The sequence below is a fragment of the Ascidia mentula genome, chromosome 6, assembly GCF_947561715.1.
Source record: "Ascidia mentula chromosome 6, kaAscMent1.1, whole genome shotgun sequence".
NCBI classification, from domain to species: Eukaryota; Metazoa; Chordata; class Ascidiacea; order Phlebobranchia; family Ascidiidae; genus Ascidia; species Ascidia mentula.
The window spans coordinates 16133781-16156292 of record NC_138571.1 but is presented as its reverse complement, the minus strand read 5'-3'; the positions used below and the strand labels follow the sequence as shown (position 1 = coordinate 16156292).

The following is a 22512-nucleotide window of genomic DNA, read 5'->3' as shown; positions in this document are numbered from 1 at the left end:
TGTTTCTTTAACTTTAACACATTTAAATTAATCTAACATGACGGCAGGTAAAAAGTAGGGGTTTGCCAATACAGAACAGGGCCAATATTCAGTCAGACATGTTGAAAGTAAGTAAACACAGAACATACAAAGGGTTGCGATATTTGTTGCTTGTTTGAAGCCCCAGTGTCGTCAAATTGTTTTCACCAACAATCAGAAAGTGTTTGCTTTTCCACCACGACTAGTTTCAAAACTGTTTACCAGCCTTTGACCGCAAAAGCTGTTGAGCTACATGTATGGTCCAATGACATAGAAAGGTCGCTTCATGTTTAAATGTTAAAAGTTGTGGACCTCGACTTGGTGCACGGTAGTTTGTGTGTGTTACGTTTTGAGGTAAATCAGCATTATGATGTGGATTCAATTTTGGTAATTTATATAAGCCGTGGAAGATGTATCGCTTGGCTTGTCGTGGGAAATGTGTCACTTAACTGGTATGTGGCCTCGTGTGTAGCAAGGTTGCTGAACTAAGTTATGTCACAGTCTTCCAATCACTAAACTAAGAGAAATCAGACAAGATATAAGTTATCTCCAAAGAAATTGATATAATTGATATGCACGTCTAAAACACAAGAAACCTTACTTTCGAGTCAAACACAGCACATCTCCATAACTAATACATAATGGGAAAACTAAATGTATTTTCAAATTAAAACAGGATAAAAATTACAACTGGCAAGATTGTTTTGTTGGCATTGGCCTTCATTACAGAAAGCATTTTAGTTTGAAAAACTTCTGTACACAACCTCAATCTGAAACGTAATAGCCCTTAGAAAGACGAAAACCGGTGTGGTTTAAGGAAAGTTGGAAACCTTTTATTGCTGGGCAACCGTATCGGTCGCTACAGTAACTGGCAACACCGGATGATATTTTTACTGAGGCAACACTGAATGTATTGACGCCGTGTTGCCCAATTCACATCAAAGACCATTATACTAACAACATGGCTTTAACAACGAATATTTTTTGTACAATTATGACAGTTGTTACATATGTCGTAGTTCGAACAGATATGTGTTATTTCAAGGAAATTTACAAATAATAAACTGTATGAAATGTGTTGATGAAAGCAGTGCAAATATCAATTATGTCATGAGTGTCGATCTTTTATAGTATTTTTTGGTAACGTGGGCACCCAAAGCAAATCTTTCAACAACTAACAACCCGCATTTGGTTAAAATAGGCCTTGCCACATTGACGTTCGTGACAAAGGTTGTTTCGACGGCGTTATGCCAAGCAAGCAGTTTACGGTTGATTGGTTTGCTTTTCAACATCTACAAAGGCGGTTAACTCTTATTTTTCTCAAGTTCAACCTACCAGAGCCGAAAAAATAAACTGTGCGTGCAGAGACGCCCTACTGTATTTTTACGTTTTGCTGTTACTTGAGCTTGGTAAAGTTAGGATGTGTGTCAGAGTCGCTTATAGAAGAGAGTTTGGATCTGTATTGAAGGTGGACTGCAAAGAAACTTACGTTAATTTTGAACCGACCAACGGTTTGTTTGCAACACATTTGTAGATTCCCAAACCCAATCGCGTTGATTTTTTGATGTCATGTTCTCTATGTTTGGCATAAATTTCGTTTTTGTGTAACAAAGGCTGAATTTTCGTTTTTGTGCTACTGCAACTCTTTTAAACGAATTTATGCACAAAATTGTTGCAATTTAAAAAAAACGTGTTGCAAGCACCGTATAATAAAGGAGGTGGTTTGAATCGCTAAAATCATGAGGATTTTAGAAACCTTGTTAGAAAGTATGGAAAGTCATGTCCCTAATTGAAAAACTGTGCAAGGAATCTGTTTTAATAACCGGGAGAATCCGGATGTGGACATCGAATTTTAAATATACATGTGTTATTTTTATTTGACGCCGACGCTTTTCAATAAAATTTGTATAATGCGTTACTCATAAAACCTCAGTACGTAATTTTAGTTAAAATGTTCGTTTTGTCATTGTAGTGTATTGGGCAGCTCATGATCGTCAGTTCTTACAATTTTTTGTGGGTCATTAAACGGTTCAAAAAATAGGCTACAGATGTAACAATGTTTCCACGCCAGTTTTGCATAATTCAACTGCTATCAGTATTATCCCATCAATACGGCTTTCACGTAAAGATTATTATTTCTTTGTCTAGCCGTGAATGTCTGACATTATGAAATGTGGCAACAAAAGGTGTGAATTCAAGTTAATTCAGACGGTAACAACGCTAGAATATAGTTTGTATTATGTCAGTATATATTGTACAATTATTTACCGCTGAATTGAATAGCAACAAAAAAAGGAAAACGACCCAGTTGCTAAGCAAAAATAGTAGGAACATGACAGCAGCTGAAGTGTAAAGCGAGACTACTTACGGCCGTGGTTTTGTGGATTCCCGCAAAAATGACTGCTATACTGTCGGCACATGCCAAATATCAAAATTTGATAAATCGGTCATGCTGTACGGCAATCATGCACATTATTAACGGTGCCCCAAAATCCACAGACAAACCTTTAAAACCAAAAAAAATAATTAAATAACTGTCGTGTTGAGCATCTATTACACTTTGCTTTGCTTTTGTACAGTGTATTGCAACACTAAAGTAATATACTATTTGCAAGAAGTAATTTTGGATAGCAACGTTAATTAACCAACGTTATAACGAACAGGGCTTTGCAATAAATTTCGCTTTGGCGCTGAGCTACCAAAACTTGGCAATCACATATGACAGGCAAACGTGAGGATAAAAACTGAATTTAATCTGCTGTTTGGATAAAAGAGTGTGTTGGATGCAATGAATTGCCCAAATTGTATAGTCTGCCGGAGCTTGCATGGTATTTACTAGTGAGGCACCGAAACAGCATTTTTTTTATTCGGCCGAAACCGAATATTCGGCAAAAGTTGCCGAAAAAATTCGGACGAATAAACCGAAACTAATTTTGGTATCCATCTCTTTAAAATCGCAATAAATTTTAACAAAACATGTGCTGGAATGGATCTGATCCTATCATACATTCTTTTATTGGCACTGAAAGAATGCTGTACACCTCCTTAAAGTTGATTTCGATAACAGTTAACAAACACACTAGTACAGTTTGAACAATGATTCGAAACTTTGCGTATCAGTGTTGCATGCAGTAAAAAAAATTTCGGAATATTTTTGGAAAATTCGGCCGAAACCGAATAATTATAAAAAACTTGGTTTCGGCCGGATAAATTCGGCAAACCGAACTTTCGGTGCATCCCTAGTATTTACGGCTATAGTAACTATTTTAATTAAAGTACTTAAAATGGTTTGAAAAGGAGCCTAAAATTTCAAACAAAAAGTGTTTTTGGAACTCAATATATTTTTTATTTTTCACAATCGTACATGAATGAAACATACAAACAAATTTACTGAATTTAAGGCATGTTTGCAGAATTTTGGAGATTTTAAAGGCAGAAATATGTGATCACAATTTTTACAATATTCATACAGAATTAGTCTCAATTAAATCAACAAATTATCTATTTAGACGTATGGTTTCACTATAAGATATGGCGTGCCCAATCACAACAATACTTTTTGGTGCTGTATTTGCGGGATTGAAGATCTGTAACTGAAATTTCCGTTATGTTCTTCAAGAGCCGACTCTCCAAACGTGCCACGAATCAACTATACAACAACCGAAAACCTAATACGACAAATGACAAATTAGATTCCTTAGTTTTCTATTTGGCCAACGAGCCTCAAAGAATAATTGCAAACACCACTTTTTTGTCAACTTCTTCCAAATCAGTCGAAATTGTTTTACTGGCTAAATTAACAAAATTTGGTTAAAGTAATAAATACTAAGAGTATTTGGACACGTATTTACAATGTAAATCAAGCAAAATAAAGTGCGAACAATTGATTAGCATCATAAATGCACGCAGTTTCGATTGCTACCTCCTATCGGTCAGAAAAAAAATCTTGCGAGAATTTGCGATTTACTTCAAATAATAATATTTCCATCTATCTTTAACCTATTGCATTTGGTTATAATAGAAAAAGCATTGCAACTTTACAGTTTATTAAGTTTAATAAAGAACAGGGCCAATATTCAGTCAGACATGTTGAAAGTAAGTAAACACAGAACATACAAAGGGTTGCGATATTTGTTGCTTGTGGTGTTTGAAGACCCAGTGTCGTCAAATTGTTTTTACCAACAATAAGAAAGTGTTTGCTTTTCCACCACGTCCAGTTTCAAAACTGTTTGCCAGCCTTTGACCGCAAAAGCTGTTGAGCTACCCGTATGGTCCAATGACATAGAAAGGTCGCTTCATGTATAAATGGTAAAAGTTGTGGACCTCGACTTGGTGCACGGTAGTTTGTGTGTGTTACGTTTTGAGGTAAATCAGCATTATGATGAGGATTCAATTTTGGTAATTTATATGAGCCGTGGAAGATGTATCGCTCGACTGGTCGTGCGAAGATGTGTCACTTAACTGGTATGTGGCCCCGTGTGTACCAAAGTTACTGCACTAAGTTATGTCACAGTCTTCCAAACACTAAACTAAGAGAAATCAGACAAGATATGAGTTATCTCCAAAGAAATTGATATAATTGATATGCACGCCTAAATCACAAGAAACCTTACTTTCGAGTCAAACACAGCACATATCCACAACTAATACACAATGGGAAAACTAAATGTATTTTCAAATTAAAACCGGATAAAAATTACAACTGGCAAGATTGTTTTGTTGGCATTGGCCTTCATTACAGAAAGTATTTAGTTTGAAAAACTTCTGTACACAACCTCAATCTGAAGCGTAATAGCCCTTAGAAAGACAAAAATCGGTGTGGTTTAAGGAAAGTTGGAACCTTTTATTGCTGGGCAACCGTATTGGTCGCTACCGTAACTGGCAACACCGGATGATATTTTTACTGAGGCAACACTGAATGTATTGACGCCATGTTGCGCGATTCACATCAAAGACCATTATACTAACAACATGGCTTTAACAACGAATATTTTTTTGTACAATTATGACAGTTGTTACATATGTCGTAGTTCGAACAGATATGTGTTGTTCCAAGGAAATTTACAAATAATAAACTGTATGAAATGTGTTGATGAAAGCAGTGCAAATATCAATTCTGTCATGAGTGTCGATCTTTTATAGTATTTTTTGGTAACGTGGGCGCCCAAAGCAAATCTTTCTACAACTAACAATCCGCATTTGGTTAAAATAGGCCTTGCCACATTGACGTTCGTGACGATAGGGTTGTTTTGACGGCGTTTCGCCAAGCAAGCAGTTTACGGTCGATTGGTTTGCTTTTCAGCCTCCACAAAGGCGGTTAGCTTTTTTCTCAAGTCCAACCTACCATAGCAGAAATAATAAACTGTGCGTGCAGAGACCCCTACTGTATTTTTACGTGACCAAAAAAAGGATATATGTAGTTAAAAATTGCAAGAGTACGTTTTGTTGGAATATTTCAAAGATTTTGCCCTTGATATTTACGCCAGAAGCGTTTCACCCTTATGTTAGAAAACCTTTTTTAAACAAATTCATGCACACAATAATCGCAATTAAAAAAACGTGTTGCAAGCACCGTGTAATAAAGGAGGTGGTTTCAGTCGCTAAAATCGTGAGGATTTTTGAAACCTTATCACAAATTGTGGAAGGTTTTCCCCACTTGCAGTAATGTGCCGTTCCTAATTGAAATATTATGCAAGGAATCTGTTTTAATAACCGGAAGAATCTTGATATAGAAACCGAATTTTAATATTGACCTTAAATTCTCCATTCAATGTGCTTTAACTTAAACTTATCTGCGGTGCTTGGAATCATGAAAGTCGTTAAAGATGAAATCGGAGAAATTTGCACCCGTGCTGTTGTTTGGCAAAACTCGTGCTCGCATTTGACAAAACCAACCATACATGTATGACTGTGTCTTGCAAAAAGTTGTTTCGCAATTGTTTCTTGGTTAGGAGGAACTGTTTTGTTTGCTTTATATTAACCCAGCGGTTTACGTTGTCCTCTTTATTGTCCACCTGTTCAGATCCGTGGTGTGAAATATCCACGGGCCGAAGATGTCCAATGACACGCGAAGCCGCGTCGTGTCAAATTACACGACGGTGGCATTGTCTCAGAGGGTAAAATCATTGTTCAAGGTGGTTGATGTAACTTTTGGTTGCTGTGTATTCGGTTAGAGCAAGATTTAAACAAAATGTCATTTGGGCAAGACCCATTACCGCTACAGTGCGAGATTTAACGAGACAGAATCTAAAAGCTTAGATTGTTGCTTTTATTTTAGAAGATAAGCAATCAGCATTATTGCAACCAACGATTTGTATGCAGTGCATTGTCAATCCAGATAAATCAGTGGCTCTGATTTACCGGCGGGAAGTTATAGGGTTGTAGGTGGTCAATTAGTCTGCACCGAAATATACCAAAGTATTTGCAAGAGGAATGTTATATTCTGTATTTACTCTGTGTCGTACACTTGGAATTTGATCACGCAATGTGGCAAAAATTGAATACTCAAATTCAGAATTGAATACTCAAATTCAGAAAGTTACAAAATTTAAATACAAGGATTTCGTTAAAACTGATTGTGGGAAATGAGAGGAGAAACAGTACAGAACAAGTTTTTGTTTGCATTTCGAGCGATAAGCGACGGTCGGTGTATAATTCAGAATAATACATAAGGCACGCACTGTGAAAAAACCTCATTTTGCAAAAAATGTCAAATTTTGAATATACGATCATAAACTTTCCAGGAAATTTTGAATAACGTTAACTTGTCGCGTATAGCGCCACCCAGTACGTATAGTATCACTCATGAAACGCACGAGAGCTTTTTGTTGCGAATATATCACTTGAAAACAAAGTGTTCATTTGGCGTTCTAAATTATAAGCAATGGGTGACGCCATAGGCCAATATTTTAGGGACCCGTCATTTTCGAAGAAGGCTTCATGTTAGCCATTAATAGATCGTCGTTTAACCCTTCACTACAAACAGACGAAACATTTTCCTTTTTTTTATCAGTATCCAGTAAGGTTCGGGTAATGTTTCCCAAACACTTTTATCCGCGAAACAGGGCAACGTTCAACTAAAAAAGAACTCTTCGGCGTTTTGCTATAGGGTGTAGCGTTCCCCATTTAAGAAAAATAATCTCGAATCCCCAGTGTGACCAAGAAAAGATGTTTGTAGTTTTATCATTACATGGGTTCGTTTGCAAAATTGCGTCGAGCATAACATCACACGACAAATTACAATGTTATCAAATGGTTGGAATATCGCGAGGGAACAGGATAATATGAAATGTCACATTAGTGAGTTAAATAAGCTGAGAACAATAAAATAAAGTCATTAATAAATAAAGTAATTGTTCCTGGCTTCAAACTTCAAGAGTTTTTTTGTATTTAAAGTTGATCCAAAGTTAATCATGGGTAATGGCTGATGACGTAACTCGAGTATCGGTCGATTCTCAATGCGAACCTTTGATGTGGAGAGAAGTGAACCTTGAATGTTGAATGTTAGGTCCCAAATGCAGTATGTTCATATAAAATCAGTCTATCAGTCCACTGAATCAATGAATGGACTGCTTTCTGTGTTTGTAATAACTAATAACATTGAGCAAATGTTTTCTTTTCCACAAAGACCAGTTTCGAAAATGATTGCCTACCGAAAAAGCTGTTGAGCCCAATCTCAACACTGACTCTTACAAACACGCTAATATTTAGGTAGGATACACGACAGTAAAGCTTTGTTATAACCGCTGTGCTTAGTAACAATGACATCTGACTAGGTCTCTTGGAAGAAAACACCAAACTCTTTACAGAATGTTAAGAAAGCTGCAAAAACGTGAAAAAAGGTTTTGAGCTATGTATTTGGGAGTGAGGTAATGAGGTGTGTTTTAAATGCGGTTGCCGCACTATTGAAAGTTGTTTACACAAATCTCATTTGTGTCGTCTCCAAAACCGTACAGCTGCCACGAAATTCGAAGTTGATTTAAAGTGAATGGCCAATGGCGTAACTTGAGTTCGCTTGATTGCCAGCAATTGGGGCAAGTCAAGACTATAGCTATGTGTGCACCGAGATGTTTGGGGCATTCTGAGTGATTCAGTAAGCTTTATGTGCAGGGTTAGACGACTTTGACCGTTTCTGTAACCTCTGTCTACTTTCCTTAGACGCCTTTAGCCATTTCCGTTGGTTCTACCTGCTTTCCCTAGACAAGTTAAGCATTTTCCTTTACCTATTTTCGTTCCTTAGATCCGTAAATTAGTGTTTGTGATTTTCTTTTGGTTCCTAAATTCCTCAGCTCTGTAAATTAGTGTGAATTTCCTTAGATGCCTTAGGTTCCGTATTCTGTAAATTAGTGTTACCTCTTGCAAGGGCGTTGGCCTATGTAGTTGAGGCGTGAGGTAATGAGGTGTGTGTTAAATGCCAGCAATCGTAATGAATTCAGTACTTACAACAATCTTTGCTAATTCACTTGCAGTGACATTCCTCCCCTATGTAGGCAAGTAATGATGAAAGAAATATATTTGGGCTAAATCAAAATCCAATTGATGTGAATCTATTATTTTGTGCATTTCTCAATTTCTTTCTATCTATTTGATATAACAGCCATGCTACAAGACAATGCCAGTTCCAAATGCAAGGTAACCCCAGGTCACTTTGTCGCAATTCGCAACATTGACAACAACACCCCCGCATAATTTTTAGCGAATAGACAAAAAAGAGCGATATGAAATGAAACGTCTACACGGCGGACGGCATTTCCTTATTCACATTCAATTAACACGTACCGATGTAAGCAATTACTTTGATGCTTGTACCGGAAAAAAATAATAAAACACCTGTCGTCGCTACAAACATAATATGGAAAGATGCTAAAACACCCAACACAAGTCGGTGTATCATGAGAATCTAAGCGAACGTTAACGGTATAACTTAGTGTAGCATTTCAATTTCAAATGATCAAAATAACAGGTGGTTGCTTTATCCATCCTTTAACAATCGCACGGAATCATATTTGTATAACTAAAATATGTAACAAAACAAGTTTGTCCGATGTTAAAAACACGAAACACATTGGTCAAGTTTGTTTGCAAAAGTTAAACATTGACAGTAGTGGCGCAAGTGGAATTTCATCCGTTGTCAACAATTTAGCCAGGTCGAGCTGGCAGCTGTTAGGCATATAGATGTACAGGGATTTCAATACTCAATACAAGTATATGTTACTTAGTATAAAAAACTTGTAGTTAAGTAGTTCGAACAGAAAAGTTGATATGCTAGTTATTGAGCAGACGTTTTAAAACACCACGGTGTTCATCATCGGTGCTAAGTAAGAATGAGTTAGGTTCTACTGAATACGGGCATGATGTTTGAAAACACTTTCCTATGAGATGTTTACACAGAACCAGGCTTAGCTGAATTAGTTGGGGGGTCTTGTTCTCAACAAAAGTGTCACCAAACCGAAAAAGCTAGGTCATGTATGGCTAATATGTAAGTTTTCTATTGGTGTACTAAAGAATGAGTTGTGGGCAATTAACCAAGACAAACCCGTGTACATTGTACGACATAACTTAGCAGGTAAATTTCGTATGACATATTACTCATTACAGGAACTCATGTCGGTTCAAAAGCCGCATTGGGCGTAAGAGGTCAAACGTCAGCCAACGACAAGTGCGCAAAGCTTTGAAAATAGACATTCAAGGTGATAACTTGGTTTAAATCAGTGTTTCTCAAACTTTTTTTCTGCACCGCCCCCCAAACACCTTGGTCATTTAACAACGCTCAACAGAACCGACAAAAAACACAACGAATTGATTTGTTTCCTTTAAATTCATGCAATGGGTGAGGTTGGTGCAATGACACCAATTTCTCAATATCAGGTTTCATGTCGGACATATATTCAATTGTCGATATCAAGACGAAATCTTTTTCCATCTAAAAGAGTGGTGATTGCGCTGAACGCACGTTCCACTAAGTAGGAGCTAAGAAAATTACGGAACGGTGCTCGCGTACCACCTGGAATGCGGTCGCATACCACTAGTGGTAAACGTACCACCGGCTGGGAAACACAGACGCTATAAAAAAACAAAACACTTACGCTATAAGAAAAAAATTGCTATGTCACCAATCGCCCCCCATTAGCCCATTCAGTCTCCAGCGCTCCCCGTACGATTGTAAACGGCCCCAGGGGGCGCTGGCGCCCACTTTGGGAACCACTGGTTTAAATGATAAAGGCGATTTGCCCTTGGAACAAGAGATCACGGGTTGTTTTTTATTTGAAGTCGTCTGAAAGTTAATCATTAAAAAGTCGATGGCGTAAATTTGCGAATGAGGTTGTTTCTCGCGACAATGAGTTTCGGCAACTTTCTATCCATTAAGGTTGTTGACAACCGTTAGCCTTTAGACAGAGTGGTAAGACTTCTTGGGAAGGTTATGACTATTAAGTTAAAGTGTCAACGTATCTCAAACCAACACTGGTTTATTTAATTAGTGTTTTTGCGTTAGATTCTTAGGTAATTATAAATGAACTGTATTCTGTTAATCTTTTTTTTTCGATAGATTGTTGCCAAATATTTAATCTCCACAACGTCCAGCACGTATCGGTTTTGGTACTTAGATTTTAAAGATTTGTTTGAAGGTTAATTATTAGCAAAGGTTTGTGGTGTTTTGCAACCTTTAGGATGCTGACGTGTTTTTTTAATGTTGATAAGTTTCGAACTAAGTTGTCAACAATTATGGCGAGCAAAATCATGCTTTTATGGTCACTTTGGCGTAGCAAAAGTACACGAAAGAATTAATGTTAATACCAATATGTTAAGCGTGTTTATGCGTGTGACACTCATTTAAAATATGACCTTGTCACAATACAATCGTTATCCGCAGGAAGTCATGTCAGCGTAAAAATGGTCCTTAGTATGTTTAATTTGTACCACATGTTATCAGTGCCTGTAGTAAGCCACCAAATTGTTTTTTTCTGTTATTGTTTGCTGTGTTGTTCGCGTTCTTTTGTAACCTTTAAATAAAGTAACTGCTTTCTACAACTCTGCTTGTAGGCTCATGTACGTGTAGGACCTTACAATTGTATTTAAAGTTAAAGCGTTGTGGACGTATTGGATACTGCATCGTCCGGGTCTGAAAACGTCGCAAGCGCGCAGGAGGCGACAAATGTTGGGGATATGGCAAAATCACAAAACCCCAAACTAAGTACAGGTAGGTTCATAAGTATAGCGTGGTCATACGATTGGTTAATAAAAACGACCCTAAAAAGGACTTTTAATTGCAAGCAATTGTAAACAGTTCTGTTTTGTCGCTAAATTTTCTGTCCCCTTAATGCGAAACAAAACAATTTTTTGGAATAAAAAATGAGAAACAATATAGAAGTAGAAACGACGTTTATTAGGTAACTTATTTAACGTTGTTCATGAATCATAGTAATAAATTTTTAGGTTGGTTTTATTTACGGTAAAACACATAGGCTACAGTTATATTCTATCTCGCAAACGTAGTTGTAGTAATAGCCTACTTATAGGAGTAATACGTATCAAAAATGTTTAGGTTTGATGCTAATTGAAAAATATAGTGCATGGGCGTCAGCAGAAGTTTTCAATTCTCTACACTGTAGGAATATGTCTTAGTTTTCGCTTTTCTTTGGGCCCCTTGCCACCCTCCAGTCGCCTATATGTTTCTCAATACATACTACCATGATATAACAAACCGGGATTATTTGGTTATCCATTCTGATGTTTTTACTACAAAAAAGTTTTTGAAGCTCTGGGGGTGTCTCCCAATGACTTCAGCGTTAAAAATCACATTTTATTCTTCCATTGTAATAATTGGTGCAGCAATTGGTTGATAAATTGGATTTATTTTCCTTTTCGGTAGTTAGTTGCAAATAGACTTTCCCTTTCACAGGTTCAATTACACTCTCAAGTGACGTTATAACAGGAAGAATATGTGTCAATTCAATTCATCCTCTGTTTCAATACGAAGTTGATCACGAGAAAAATATTGGGATATTCTTGATTTTTAATCAGGAGGTGAATTTACCAAAATACTAATTTATAGAATCATCTTGTGATATCGTAATAAAAATTTGTCGAAATGTTGCAAACATCTACTCAAGGCATTAGGACATTCTATACCACAACTTTTGTTTTGTGGCAAAAATACTTTTTATGTCAACTAAAACTAAGTTCATTACCAGAACTTTAAAGACAAAGGTATAAAACCAAGACCTGGAACAAACAGGGATGAAGAAAGGTTGAGGGAAGTCGCCAGAGATCTGGGGTTTGATGTTGAAACTTTCAAAGACAAAACAGTCGTACAAGTCCGTGCAATACTTCAAAGCTGTTAGCATATTTTCCTTGGTATTCGCACATCTTTATTACAACTTTCAAACGTTTGTATTTAGATTCTGAAACATACGATAAGAGCTATTCGTGTTTTGCGTGTGCGTTTTTTTCTCATGGAAGAACAAAAATGGAAACTCGAGAAAATGAACAAAAACACTGTCACGAACTAGCAGCATATAGCTATGAGACGGAGGAAGAAGGAACCCAACATACCCCAAAAGAAGCCTATGTTTCTCTTGAAGAAGTATTAAATTACTTCACCGATTCTAAGTGTTCGTCCCTATCCGGAAAACCCAAACTGTTTTTTATCCAGGTAAAATAAACAAACAAAGTCAAACATACTGCATTTCCACAAACATGTACGATACTAATTATTATAAAAATCATGGTCCAACTTGCGAAAATGTGATTATTCGCAAAGCACCTGTTAAATTAATGCAGACGAACGCACGGTTGTCAAATCACGCAATCTGTTGTTTTAGGCGTGCAGATGGGATGCAAAAAAAGAAAAGACACAGACGGTAGTAGAAACACCTGACTTGCGAAATGTAAAAGAAATGTGCATTGCACCAGAGGCTCACTTCTTGGTTGCCCAATCAACACTTCCAGGTTAACTGTCTTGCAAACACGGACAGGACTGTGCATGTCACAAAAAACTATGTATTTTACAGAAAGTGTTTCTATTCGGAACATAAACTCTGGTAGCACATTTATACAATGTCTTTGCGATTCATTTGAAAAGTTCCTAAAGGCCAACAAAAGATTCACTCCAGAGGAGGTAAAAACCTTAAATTCTGTGCCGAACGTAAAATCAATCATTGAGATAAGTCAGTGGTTTTCAACCAAGTTCCATGATCTAAAATTTAATTCAATCAGTGATTTGTTTTATGTAAGCTTTTAAATGTTAATTTTTTTTGAACCGGAAAACGAAGTAAATCTTAACGGTTGCAAGCGATCTACGATTGTAAATTACTTTGTCAGCTGACCCAAAATATGTCATGCCAATTCACAGAGAAACTTACTTAATAAATTTACCTTAACTTTAACCAGTACCCTCCCATTAAAAAACTGTCCACATACAAGCGGTTTTATAAATCTTCCCAACACGAATCGAAACATTGCGCCGCAAGGGTTCGTGACTCTACTGTTTGAAAACCACTAATCTACGAAGATTTGTGTAAATCAAATAAGGGTATTTTACAATTACATTTTGTTACTGCAGGTTTTGTGCGACATGAATGCTAACATGTCCACTACTGAAAAAACATTTGTGATAAAAGACAAAAAGACGAAAAACCAAAAAGAGTTTTTTATGAAGCAGTTGGCACCAGTTACATCGCAACTGACAAAAGACTTATATTTCAGGTAAGTGTGAATGATTTTAGTGAAATCTTTTGAAAACCACCTTTTGTCAATCAAGAGCCACAGTTTTTTTGACTAAAATTTATAATAATTCCTGTACAAGTTGTGTTTTTGTAGACCAAAAAAGTCAATTGAAGGAAAGACGTTTGTTGATCAAACCAGATCCGGAAGTGATGTGCTTGACGTAATCCATGAAAGAAATGCCAATCACTTTGTCATTTTTTCCTCCAAGGCAAGATTAAAAAAAAAACTGTTGCTTTATTTTCCACATTGTATTTAATAAGGAAAAAATTACTTTGCTTTTGCAGGAGTACCTCAAAGAATACGGCAAATCGGACCTAAACAACTTATCTAACACAGCGAAGGAAATGGGTTTTGTTCCTCACGAATTGTGTTATAAAGACAAACAAGACCTGTTTGAAAAGATCAAAACACGTAAGTAAGGAGTGAAACAAAGTCATATTTATTTTCGTGCGCTTTAGCGAAGATTGGCATAACGAAAAGTTTGATAGTCGAGGTACAAAATACAATGGGCGAACAAATGAAAAACTGGCACAATTGGAAAAGTCGAATTCGCGACAAACGGGTGCACCTTCATAAGTTCCCGGTTTTGTTGGCAACCAATTATTTTTTGGTGCTGTCATTTTCTTCAGGACTTCCGAAATATTACAACATATCCCTTGTTTAGACTTTGCAGAAACAAATTACGAAAGTAGCAGCGTGTTTCTTTTTGCTTTGCTCGCAACAAATAAAGGTAATGACTTCAACGATAAATGGAAATACGACCCAACAATCGGAGAGTTGTTATATGAATTTTCCTCGAAAACTTGCCCTTTTTTAGAAAATGTCCCCAAACTGCTTTTTGTTCAGGTACGTAAAGAGAGCATTAAAAAAGTACAAAACATAACCAGCTTTCATTTGTGGTTTCAGGTTTCTAACCCAACTGAACTCGACGACGGAGAGTCTGGTAAGGAAAAATATTCGACTTTTCCTTCTAGTAACCCGTATGCTGACATGCTGATAATCCAATCCCGTTCCAGTAGGCAAAACCTTATTCTTGCGCAAAATATAAACTTTAAAGGTTTTTATTCATAGAGCGCTATCAAAAATTGGATGCGAACAATCACGCTTCCGTATTTGTGAGCAGCTTGTGCGATTGCCTGAAGGATTACCAAAACGTATTGGACATTATGCACGTAAGATATCAGTACCAATGTACAACAAAACCTAAAAAACGTTTTTGGGGTTGTCAGAGTATAAACGTGATCATGCATGTTTTGTAGATAATGAGGCGGGTTAACTTCAAAATGGCTAATACTGGAAACATGGCTCTGGTAACATCACATCTAAGAAAAACAGTGACCCTGGCTACCACAGGAACAAAAAGAAAGAAAGAATAAAGTTCACAGTTTTGGTTAACAAGCATTTTTTTTGTAAATGCATTGTAAATATATAGGCTACGTTTTGAATAATTCCATAAAATCAGGTTTATTTGGCGAAAAAGACTACAACATGAACTAACTGTATATACCAAAGGTAAAATGGCATGGACACAAGTAAAACCTTAAAAAGTTATTGTGTTAGGCCCTGCAACGAATTCATAATTAACAAAACTAATTATGCATAAAGGTCATATTGCTATGTCAATAAGACCAAATTGGTCGTTGTGTTGTGTGTAATTTCAAGCACATCGTTATTGCTGGCGTTGGCCTAAGTCTGACCATGTCAACGCCATTTTGCTTTGCCTTCAATGTATGTTCCTGGCATTGTATTCGCGTACGATTTTGCAAGTGCTGTGCCTGGCATTCAAAACTGTATCGGTTGCCACGTAAACTGCTCATGTGAAAAGGATTGAAGTTAATGTTGCCTGCCTTGTGTCTTCATATTGGCACGTGGTAAGAATGAAATTGTAAATATTAATTGGAAGATTGAATTTTTCACAACTAGAAAGGAGATTGCCAAATTTCAGTCCTAAGGCTCAGAACTTTAAGGGTTAAGGATCATAATCTCTAAATAGATGTTCACTAAGGCAGGGATTCCTAAACTTTTTAGGGTCTAGACACACTGGAAACTCCTTCAAACGTTTGCGGCACACCAAACTTTGGTCACAAGATTATTTCTAAATAGCTCTAATGTCCATTTGCACTGTCGATATATACACACAATAAAAAATACTCTGAAAACAATGCATAAATTTGACACGCACACTGGTGCAAGTTGTTATCTGATAATAAAACAAGGACTTTTTCAAAAACAGTTATTTGCCAACTGTAATATCAAAGCATGTAGGTCATATTTTTAAAATTCAATCCTTGTGAGAAATTGTCGTTACAGAAGTTTGATATCATATTTCAAAGTGTCGCCCCACAAACACCCTAAAAGGAGACTATATTTCTTTGTAACATCGTCTGTTTCGTTCAACGAAACCCAATCCCAACGTTTGCAGCGGCAAATGTCGTATTCTGTTTTAACATCATGTCAATAAGTGTTATTAATCGCATTGTCCAATTCCGAAAAGGGCATAGTCATAACCGGGTAAATGAGTATTGGGGATATTTAAACACACACAGACACAGCCAAATTGTCGAGCAATTCACCAGTCTTATCATGGAAATTCATGGCGACCGTTTCAAACCAGCTGTTGTCCGTGTTGCGATGTCGTCGTCTCCTTTCTCCCATTGAGTTACAATATGGGGTCAACGGTCCGTATATTCGCCGCAGACCCAAGCCGCGGTTCCCAGTTCGCCTTATATGGTTTCTGCATTGAGTGGTTGGGTCACTTTACCAGACCAGATTTACCTCAAGTACAGTGGTTCTAATTGGTTCCAAGCGCGGTTGCTATGACTAAACGATATTTCAAAATTCATGATATTTATTTTCTATAACTAACATTTTGCATAGAATAATAAACCGCTATTTTGTATTCCATGTCTAATAGAATACCCCACCTGTTTAACGTGGTAAAGCTCGTATGAGATTTTCATGCGATAAACTAAAAACGCAAACTTTGCTTGTAGTTTATAGATAGGTCATTGAAAATAGGCGATAGTTGTTGTAATAAGACTCAGAATTAAAGCTACAGTTACGAAAATGAGCGAGTATAGGTCTTATGGAAAACGATAAGGGTGAAATACGATAAAGGCAACCTGTATTAGGTTTGCTGATCATATTTCATGCCTATTGTTTTCCATATGACTGATATGTATGTTGCCTTCATCGAGAGAAAAAGTGTTTGTAAACCATAAAAAGTTTGAAAAACACTGCCATACCAGATGGAAAGGTAGAGGTTTATTACTGTATGACTGCAAGACATCAAACAAATATGGGTAAGCAATTGACAATAGGGTAATTCCCCATGTGGCTGTACGTCGGTCTAGTGGGTGTCGTCCGTGTTAAACCGAAAATTGTCCTCTGTGTCAGATACATTGCTAATTGACGTAGCTGGCCACAATATAGGTCGATACAACGCCATTGAGACCTGAAATACAGTGTATTCACATAGCGTTTACAAAAAAAATGCGAAGTAATCTAGTGGTCATTCTCCCTGTATCACCGAAATGTTTTAATTGAAACGTATCATGAAATTCGTTAGTGTATTAAACGTGGTGTAGTGTTTTATATACCACTTGCGAACAATGTGAAATTGTTTTTGTAGCTTTGTTTGTTTGTGTGTGCGCAGGGCGTCGATTTGGTTTTCTACGTGTCGAACATCTTCAGAAAAATTATCGTGCGTGTGAAATAGTAAAAATGTCGTATCCGGTAACTAACGCATGAGAACGACCAGGCTTATTTCGATTACAGAATTCTTGTAAGTTTTGCACAAACGAAAACAAGGCTATAACAAAATTCATTAAAAAATATGCATTTACTTTCATAGCAACACAACTTCCTAACAGATCAAAATAATTTGACAATCTCCAAGATGATCTCTTTTTGAACCAATTTAGTATAAAGTGTAAACATCTGAGAAACGAGGGGGTTACCTAGGTCTCCTCTATAGCCCGCGACAAGTGGTTCCACCAGTACATTAGCACGGCTTACCCTTTACTTAAATAGAAACCATACAATGATTAGTTAATAAATCAAAACTTTAACCATATTACAATTTCACCCTGTAAAATATGTCGTCCTGAAGACAGGTACATGTGCGGGTGAACACAAAACACGTTACTGGTTAAAGGTGAACCCGAATCAATCAAGTCTTAACAAGTTGCTAGGTGCCCATCGGCAACGAGCATCGTCATACCACGCTCAGTGCAACGGCATTATAGAAAGAATGCACTGTCAGCTTGAAGCCGCGCTAAAAGCGCGCTTGGAAACAAATGATTGATTTGATCATCTTCCCACTCTAATACTCGGCATCAGGGCTCGATTTTTTTTCTGCTTGTCGAACATTTTGAGAAAATTATCGTAAGTGTCGAATAGTAAAAATGTCGTATCCGGTATCTAACGCATGATAACGAACAGGCTTATTTCGATTACAGGATTCTTGTACTTGCATAAGTTTGGAATACACGTTAAAATAACGACAAAGCAATTAAAACCATGCATGTTGTAGGCTGCTTTGTCTCTTTTAAGGTCCGATTGAAAGAAAAATGGTACTTGTTTCGTAACAATGCAACATGTTTGGTAACAATGCCACGTGTTCGGTAACAATGCTCCATGTTTGAAAACAATGTTTGCTTTTAGGTTTAACGCGCTTATTCACTGAACGTTAAAGCAAGTGTGGGCTGGTTTTCGCATGGATTTTGTCCAAAAATTTATTGGGGTTCCGTTTATTTAGCCATCTAAATAGACAAATTTATTTTGGGAGGGTATCACGAACGATGATACTATTAAGTTTTCAACACCACGCAACGGTTCAGTTAAAAGCTGTTGTTTGATAGAGACTCAAATACAAATTTCTCCCCAAATAATTGTTTGCGGTTTGAACTTAAACGACTTATCCTGGCACCAACGTCTTCGAACCAAAAAATTGACGGATACATTTTAATAGGAAAATCGTTGGCGTCCAAATCTTCGAAACAAGAAAACTAGTAAGATCGATGAGAATGTTGCAAGATTATCGTGACGGATACGTTAGGCTAAATGAAGTAATTACAGTAATTCAATTTAAGGTCTTTGGTAGATAACAATAGCGTTGGTCTGTTCGTAGTGCTGCATACCGGTAACTTAACATTTATTCACGCCGCTCGTGTTCAACAGTGACGTCGCGTGTCGAACACTTAGAATGGCGAAAAAGGCATAAATCGACAACCTGCTCGGCATGAACTCAACTGAAACGGAAGACATCGGATGTTCTGCCGCAGAGTTGGTTTATGGTGCTGCACTACAATTGTCCGGCAAGTTTTTCACGTCTTCAAACGAACTTCAAGATCCCAGGTCGTTTTGTCAAAGTTAAGACACTCAATGCGGGAATTGCGACCGACACCGACAACCTGGCATCGACATTCTCAAGACAGGGTGGACGTTCTATTACGTAACTGCACGTTTGTTTTCGTTCGAAACGACGCACACCGAACACTTTTGCAATGTCCATACGACGGCCCATTTGAAGTTACTCGAGAATACGCTAAATACTTCTGTCTTGAGATGGATGGCCGACAAGACAGGGTGTTTATTGATCGCCTTAAACCGGCACATTTCAAACAAAGTTTTACATCGCAGAATTCTGACAATCGTGTTTCACCTGTTCCACAGCCAAACGCACCCTATCGTCCGACAATTCAAGCAATAAAAGTGACGGACAATGTTTCCCAAACATTTTTATCCTCGGAACACGGCAACGCTCATCTAGAAAAGAACTCTCAGGTGTTTTGCTAGGGTGTAGCGTTCCCCACTTAAGAAAAATAATTTGAGGTTCGAATCCCGGTGTGACCAAGAAAAGATGTATGTAATTAAAAAATTGCATGAGTACGTTTGCAAAATTGCGTCGATATAACATCACACGGCGAATTACAATGTTATTAATTTGTTGCCATACGTTGCAATTTTCGCCCTTGATATTTACGCCAATAGCGTTTCAACCTTGTGCTAAAGCACCTCTTTTCTGAACAAATTCATACACAAAATTGTTGTAATTAAAAAAACATGTTGCGAGCACCAAGTGATGAAGGAAGTGGTTTCAGTCGCTAAAATCCTGAGGATTTTCGAAACCTTTGTTGAAAGTTTTCCCCGTGTTGTTGTTTGGCAAAACTCGTGCTCGCATTTGACAATACCAACTATACCTGTAGGCTTGTGTCCTGTAACAACGTTGTGTGGTTAGAGGAATTGTTTGTTTGGTTTATACCACCCCCGCGGTTCAACAGGGGATATCTAGTGACACGAGATTCTTTCCGCACGTCGTGTAAATGGGAAACAACGATGGATCAAGTGACAAAATCATTGCGCAGGATCATTTTGTCTCGTGATTTAACCAGTGTGAGATTTAACGAGACAGAATGTAACAGCTATGAATGGATACTACAAAAAACATTTCAGAACAGAAGCAAACTGCATTTTTTATAGGTTAAACGCATGACTAACATGCCGAATTAGCAAAGTGTCAATATATTTGACTCTTTTACATATTTTTACTGTTATCGGATTGGGAAGTAATGCGAGGCAACATATGCCTTTGTATGTTATTTCCTAACCAAAATTCGGGATTTACATGTTTTGCAAACAGTTTTCTGTTATTCTTCACTTGATTTTGTGACGTTTCTCAATGAAATTTTCGTTTGTTTTGTCACCGATACAACCTCAGCACTTACATCTTATTTTAGTACAAACTGTTGTGTTTAGTGTATTGGCCAGTTATTGGGCTTACGTTGTCAATGTTTGTATTATTTTGGCAGTGGTTGAACGGTTCAAAATATAGGCTAAAGACGTAGCACAAAATGTTTCAATGTCAGCTTTGCATTAATCAAGCAAGTCATTGGACATTTTAAAATTGTTGTTAATTTTTACGAGAGAAAAAATTACAGGTTTTGTCAAAAGGTACCACGAAGTGTATATCTGTTTGCCTTCTAGTTTAAAAGCCAGCCGGTGGTGCGTGGAATCATGAATGTCGTTTCACTCGTGTCGTTGTTTGTCAAAACTTGCGCTCGCATTTGTGTGGGATTATGTCTTGTGAAAACGTTGGTCCGCAATTGTTTTGTGGTTAGGAGGAACTGTTTTGTTTTGCTACACATCACCTCAACACTTTACGTTATTGTCAACATGTTGCTTATTAACCTGTAACCATGGGGGTGATATTACCACATTCGATATCCAACGACACGAGATTCTTTTCCGCGTCGTGTCAAATTAAACAACGCACTGGTAAAACATTGTGCAAGGTGGGTGATGTAACATGGGGGGAAGCCCGATACCTTTTGCCGAACGAGACCTGGCGAGGCGAAAACGACACCTACAAAAAGTGCCAACATTTCAAAACAGAAGCAAACTGCAGTTTTGTAGGTTAAATGCAAGACTAACATGCCGAATTATCAAAGTGTTATTATATGATGATTCCTGTGTCTAAAATAATAATGTTACATGACTCCTTCACATATTTTTACTGTAATAAAGTAATGCTAAGCAATGACTTTTAATTATCTACCAATCAAGCCAGGATTTAATTGTTTTTAATTTTTTTGCACTTGATTTTGAAAAGTTTTTCGTTAAAATTCGTTTTCGTTAAATTAACATTCGTATATTGTGTCACCCATGCAATCTCAGCACTTAGATCTTATTTTAGTAAAAATTTCGCGTTGGCCTTTTAGTGTATTATCTGGGTATTCGGCAAATGTGTGTCAGTGGTTACATTTATGTGCAGGTGACTAACAGTTAAAAAATAAGCTACAAACGCAGCACAAATTGTTTCGACGCCAGTTTTGCATAAATTAACTTCTATCATTATTATCCTGACAATATGGCTTTCACGTAAAGATTTTGTTATTTCGCAGATACTGCAAAAGTCTTACAGTTGCCGCAGTTGTTTCTAACGCCTAAATATGCATTTGATTTTGTATTTTATGCAAGTGATTATGACGTACAAATATGAAAGAATACTTATAGGCTGTCAATGTATTGCTGTCAAGCGGTTTATGAGAGAAATGATAACGTAGTGCACTGAACCCCGGATTTTTTCAGTTAAGTTTTTTTGTTGAATCTTTAATCTGTTGGTAAAACTTTTTTCTTTTTATAATTTATTTTTGATTTTGTGAATAGCGTCAACCTTCCGTTAATATCTAGTTACTATAATCATAAAGTTATTGCCACATCGAAGAAAGATGTCCAGTCCCTAGAAAAAGACCGAAAATGTGCACTGAAGGCGCTGGCACCTCAGGTGTGCGTTATTGTATAAAAATCCAAACGCTGTATTCTATTTTCGGCGTTCCAGTTAATGATTTATTTAACATTTCAACTGTCTTTCCAACCCGGGGTGAACAGAACGCTTCCAGTTACGACAAGATTTTTATGGCACAGACTATTGACGTCTTTTGTTTGTAACTGTATAACAAGGGACCTATAACGAAGGCTTGTTCAGCTCCAACGACGAGATATAAAATCTTTCGCAATGCTATGTGCTTGTAAAGTTTGGTTGCTTGTCATCTAAAATTTGAATGTAAGCTCTGCTTTGTATGTACAATTTCAGGAAACAAAAATAAGGAATTTTTTTCAGTGGGAATGATGAAATTCCACCGATACTCCAATGCATGCGATAAGCTGTATTATAGTGTAGATTAAATTTCATAAAACACAGGGGATTAAACAGCACGCAGTTTTCATGCAATTGCGTGCCTTGCCTGAACTAATAGTTTGTAACAC

The 22512-nt window shown here is 37.1% G+C and overlaps 1 protein-coding gene across 3 annotated transcripts; it reads left to right on the top strand.

The window, feature by feature from the left end:
- The first annotated feature begins 10720 nt into the window (after nucleotides 1–10720).
- LOC145906201 (uncharacterized) lies at nucleotides 10721–15608 on the top strand. 3 transcript variants are annotated; one of them, XM_082993622.1, is made up of 13 exons: nucleotides 10721–11215; nucleotides 11918–12042; nucleotides 12210–12354; nucleotides 12417–12670; nucleotides 12840–12966; nucleotides 13029–13135; nucleotides 13580–13722; nucleotides 13837–13951; nucleotides 14028–14154; nucleotides 14474–14589; nucleotides 14650–14758; nucleotides 14815–14915; nucleotides 15003–15608. In XM_082993622.1, exons 1-13 carry the CDS (start codon nucleotides 11182–11184, stop codon nucleotides 15117–15119), a joined length of 1620 nt encoding a protein of 539 aa, XP_082849748.1. In that variant the 5' UTR covers nucleotides 10721–11181; the 3' UTR covers nucleotides 15120–15608. The 3 variants fall into 3 exon arrangements, with proteins under 3 accessions (XP_082849748.1, XP_082849749.1, XP_082849747.1); XM_082993623.1 differs by having other exon boundaries at nucleotides 10722–11215; nucleotides 14408–14589; nucleotides 14650–14686; XM_082993621.1 differs by having other exon boundaries at nucleotides 10727–11215; nucleotides 14408–14589; nucleotides 15003–15607.
- Nucleotides 15609–22512: the final 6904 nt, after the last annotated feature.

Coding starts and splice junctions, on each gene's coding strand:
- LOC145906201 (XM_082993621.1), top strand. CDS start 11,182: ATGGCAAAATCACAAAACCCCAAACTAAGTACAG. Junction 13,952..14,027: donor TTGTCATTTTTTCCTCCAAG/GCAAGATTAAAA, acceptor TTGCTTTTGCAG/GAGTACCTCAAAGAATACGG. Junction 14,759..14,814: donor GATAATCCAATCCCGTTCCA/GTAGGCAAAACC, acceptor TTTTATTCATAG/AGCGCTATCAAAAATTGGAT.